The sequence below is a fragment of the Triticum aestivum genome, chromosome 5B (assembly GCF_018294505.1).
Source record: "Triticum aestivum cultivar Chinese Spring chromosome 5B, IWGSC CS RefSeq v2.1, whole genome shotgun sequence".
Classification (NCBI taxonomy): Eukaryota; Viridiplantae; Streptophyta; class Magnoliopsida; order Poales; family Poaceae; genus Triticum; species Triticum aestivum.
Genome location: NC_057807.1, coordinates 665232220 through 665236502, shown reverse-complemented (window position 1 = coordinate 665236502; position 4283 = coordinate 665232220). Strand labels below are relative to the sequence as shown.

General features: G+C 43.3%; 1 protein-coding gene and 1 long non-coding RNA gene across 3 annotated transcripts; both read left to right on the top strand.

Moving 5' to 3' along the window:
- Nucleotides 1-1084: 1084 nt before the first annotated feature.
- On the top strand, nt 1085-1499 carry LOC123117518 (uncharacterized). Of its 2 annotated transcripts, none has more exons than XR_006457399.1 (3): nt 1085-1132; nt 1209-1293; nt 1367-1499. It is a non-coding gene; the product is annotated as an uncharacterized lncRNA (long non-coding RNA). The 2 variants fall into 2 exon arrangements; XR_006457398.1 differs by having other exon boundaries at nt 1098-1132; nt 1206-1293.
- A 44-nt stretch (nt 1500-1543) lies between these two features.
- Nucleotides 1544-3804, top strand: LOC123115216 (protein FAR1-RELATED SEQUENCE 5-like). Its single transcript, XM_044536441.1, has 2 exons — nt 1544-3093; nt 3176-3804. Exons 1-2 carry the CDS (start codon nt 1544-1546, stop codon nt 3678-3680), a joined length of 2055 nt encoding a protein of 684 aa, XP_044392376.1. The 3' UTR covers nt 3681-3804.
- The last annotated feature ends 479 nt before the right edge of the window (nt 3805-4283 follow it).

Below are 4283 nucleotides of genomic sequence, written 5' to 3'. Positions count from 1 at the left end.
ATCCGGCACCAACTGCCTTGTCTTGGGCGTCATCATTATTTTTGTGACGTTATGTCTGTTGCGTCAAGGTTTATGGATGCTGCCTCGCATTTCCTGTGTATTGCCCCGGACCGTGATGTATTGGCATTGGGGTGTGGGCTTTAGGACCTCGTTCTTGGGCTGAGGTAGCAAATTGTGCTTTGGGTACCCTTTGGTGGGGCAGTCGAGTCTGTATTCCTCGGCTGCCAGGACCTTAGTCCATCTGTCTGTGAGCAGATCTTGGTCAGCTTGGAGCTGCTGCTGCTTCCTTTTCAGGCTTCTTGCAGTGTCCATAAGCCGTCGCTGGAAGCGAACCTGCTGTACGGGATCCTCAGGCACGCCGAATTCATCATCGCCGAGGCTCACCTCGTCTTCGGAGGGAGGCATGTGGTTGTCCTCCTTTGAGTATCCGTTCGTCGCCTGTTCATCTGGGCTAATTTTCCCGTCTTCCTCTCCGGCCTGCTCGAAGGCAGGCTGATCGGGATTGTATTCGTCTTCGGCACCATCTAGATTGTTTTCGTCTCCTGTGCCGGTACTGCTGTGGCGGGGCTTAGAGCGGCGCCGATGACGCCCATGCTTTGATTTCCTACTGGAGGGGTTATCCTCCATCGCCTCATCGCCATTGGTTTCTTAGGGAGTGTCCACCATATAGGCAACATATCTCGTGAATCCGGGCTATTTCCTGTGTCCGTGTATCCCGTCTTTCTCAGCCCCACGATCTTAATCCCGAGAATTAGCAGCCTTAGTGGTAATTTTACACTAATACGCCCACCCTCCAACTAAAACCTGCAATTTAGTTTTGCAAGGATACCCTGACCGCGCGTGTGCCTCGTGCGCCGCCGCCGTCAAACGCCAGGCGTCTCTGATTTCCGTTGAGTTGATCCCGACGTCCACCGGCAGGAAGCCCATACAGGTAGCATCCCTATCCTGTATATGCTCCACTACGAACCTGACAAGCACCAGCAAGCCATCCATGCATGTACTTCTCCGATCTAGACCCATCTCCTTTATAAGACTATAACCGGTGATGCTTTGATGCAGTGGCGACTACAAATGAACAACTAGCAGGTCATACCACTTGCAATCAGAGACACGAGGGCACCAAAAGTTTGAGGTAAAAACAAATTCGATCCTTGTGTACATCCATAAGTGTAGTTTGAAGGCTAATATTATAATCCTGTGTGCAGCAGTATGGATCCTATGAATAATGTTCAAATGCATACGAGCCAGGGAGGATTTAGTACGCCCAAAAAGAACACAAACATACCTCTCTTCGTAAGTCCACTTTGCACTAAGAACAGAAACTATGCATGAAGATGCTTATTTTGGTTTATTCTTGATATTGCAGTCTTCGTCTTTTATACCTGAATGTGATGAGCATCTGAAGCCTAAAGTGGGTATGACATTTGAAGGACTCGAGGCTGTGGAGAAGTTCTACAAGGAATATGCGCATCAATCAGGTTTTGGTGTTCGCATTGGACAACAAAAAAAGATTGATGATAAGGTGGTCCGTACTAAGCGTTTCATGTGTAATAAGGAAGGATTCAAGGCAAAAGATAGTAAAGAGACTAATGACCCCTTGAGGAAAAGGCGTAAGCAGACAGATATGCGATGCGGTTGTGATGCCCATATCTTTGTTAGACTTTGTGGGGAGAACACCTACAAGATAGACTCACTGATTGAGCACCATGTTCATGGCCTTGTATCGCCTAATAAGCGTCATTTGATCAGATCAAATCGTAGAGTTAGTGAGAGGGCAAAAAATACTTTATACACATGTCATAAGGCAAGTATTGGAACGTCGCAGGCATACAGGCTCCTGCAAGTTAGTGAGGGTGGAATTCCGAATGCTGGGTGCACAAAGAGGGACTTGCAGAATTACTACCGCGGACTCAGGTATAAAATCAGAGATGCAGATGCTCAAATGTTTGTGGCCCAATTAGCTAGAAAGCAGGAAGTGAATTCAGCATTTTTCTATGATTTTGAGGTGAATGATGAGGGGGAGTTGGTGCGTGTGTTCTGGGCGGATGCCACCAGCAGGAAGAACTATAGTCACTTTGGTGATGTGATATCCTTCGATTCTACATACACCACTAATCAGTATAACATGATATTTGCACCATTTACAGGGGTTAATCATCACTTACAAAGTGTCTTTTTTGGTGCTGCATTCTTATCAAATGAGAAGGATGAGTCATACATTTGGTTATTTCAGACCTTCCTAACAGCAATGGGAGGGGCAGCACCTAGACTCATCATAACCGATGAAGCCACTAGCATCAAGAATGGTATTGATAAAGTTCTTCCAACAACTGTGCATAGGTTGTGCATGTGGCATATAATGGAAAAGGTTCCTGAAAAGGTTGGACCTTCGATTAGAGAAGATTCTGATTTTTGGACAAGATTGAACTCGTGTGTTTGGGGTTCGGAAACTTCAACTGAGTTTGAGTCACAATGGAATTCCATCATTACTGATTTTGGGTTGGAGGAAAATGAGTGGTTGGCCAAGAGGTTTAGCATTCGAGACACATGGATACCAGCGTACTTTATGGATATATCTCTAGCAGGCATTCTTCGAACCACTTCAAGATCAGAAAGTGCAAATTCTTTTTTTAACCGCTTCATTCATCGAAGGCTCGCTTTTGTTGAGTTTTGGCTGAGGTTTGACACAGCTTTAGAATGCCAACGTGAGGAAGAATTAATGGCAGACAACAGAAGCATACATACCACCCCTCAACTATTTACACCATGGACAATGGAGAAACAAGGTAGTGAGGTATTCACATATGAGGTGTTCGAGAAACTTCAGCTACAGATTATTGCTGCTAGAGACCATTGTTTTGTTCAGAGTATTACACAAGGTGTGGGGGTAAAAAATGTGACCCTGAGAGGTCGGTCTGGTAAAGTTAGGGAGGTTTGCTATGACACTACAAGCATGACAGCAAACTGTTCGTGCAAGTTGTTTGAGTCAGTCGGTTTTCCATGTCGCCATATTATCCAAGTGTTGAGGATTGAAAACCAAAATGAGCTTCCCAGCCACTACATTATGAAAAGATGGCAGAAGAGGTGCAAAAGGTAAGAAAAAGTAATACATGTGAACTGATTTCTTATTGTTATTCCGAAATCATATGACTAACAACATTCTTTTATTTTGCAGGGAGAATGTTTATGATGAACAAGGAAACCTACTAGAAGAAAAACCCACGGATGCACTGGATGCGGCCACGAGAAAGAAGATTTCAACTGTACGCAATAAGATGGAAGAACTTATTCAAAAGGCGAAGCATTCAGATGAAGGCATGGACTTCTTAACATCAAGTGTTTTGAACATTGAGGCGCCTTTGGACCAAATGGTCCCTGCAGCTACCCAAAGCACTAGGCAAGAGGAATATGAGGCTTTTATTGGTTGCAATATTCCAACCGAAGTTCATATACATCCGCCAACGGATGTTCGTGCCGTGGGAAGATGCAAAAGAATAAAGCAAGGAAAGGAGATTAAGGAGGGGGATCGGAAAAATAAGGACAAAGAAGGGAAGGTAAAGGTCGCACGCTTGTGCAAGACGTGCAAGCAAATGGTGTTTCATGATAGTCGTAATTGTCCAAGCAAAAAAGGGAAAGGGAGTGTGATTGTGCAAGATATGCAGCCAAATAGTGCTTCCTGATACAACAAGTTGTCCAAGCAAAGAATAAATTTATCTATGTTATCATGTACACTTTGGTGTACTGAATTCATGTAATGGATCAGAATTTGTGTTATGTCAAAAAAAAAATCTTGATTTATGACAAGTTTAATGCTTGTCAAATGGCTACAGAATCTAGAAAATAATTATCCACTTGAGACGTTTCAAGAAACTATGCAAGCATGATTAAATTTCTGGTTTCTCTATAACTTGTGATGATGTTCAGTGTCAATACATGCATATCTGTTGCTTCTTTATTTTTGGTCAGACATGCATCATCCAGGAGGACACAATGGAGTTAGTAGATATTCAGAAAACTTTACATAGTGATTTTGCCTTACAGTTTGATCTCAAAACTGTACGTAGCCATCCCTGACCACTTATGTACTTCAACAGATTTACTGAAATATATGCTTCGACTATATGACTCAGAAGGTCACTTATTTTTTTAACACATAACTGAATTAGTCACTTAATTTTTTGGCAACAGCAAAGAGGATAATTTTGGCCAAGTGCCAAGCAAACTACAGTAACAAGGAAAAGCTTAACTAATGCCTCTGATCTGAACAAGCCATTGCCATTCAT

Coding starts and splice junctions, on each gene's coding strand:
- LOC123115216 (XM_044536441.1), top strand. CDS start 1,544: ATGTGTAATAAGGAAGGATTCAAGGCAAAAGATAGTAAAGAGACTAAT. Junction 3,094..3,175: donor TGGCAGAAGAGGTGCAAAAG/GTAAGAAAAAGT, acceptor TTTATTTTGCAG/GGAGAATGTTTATGATGAAC.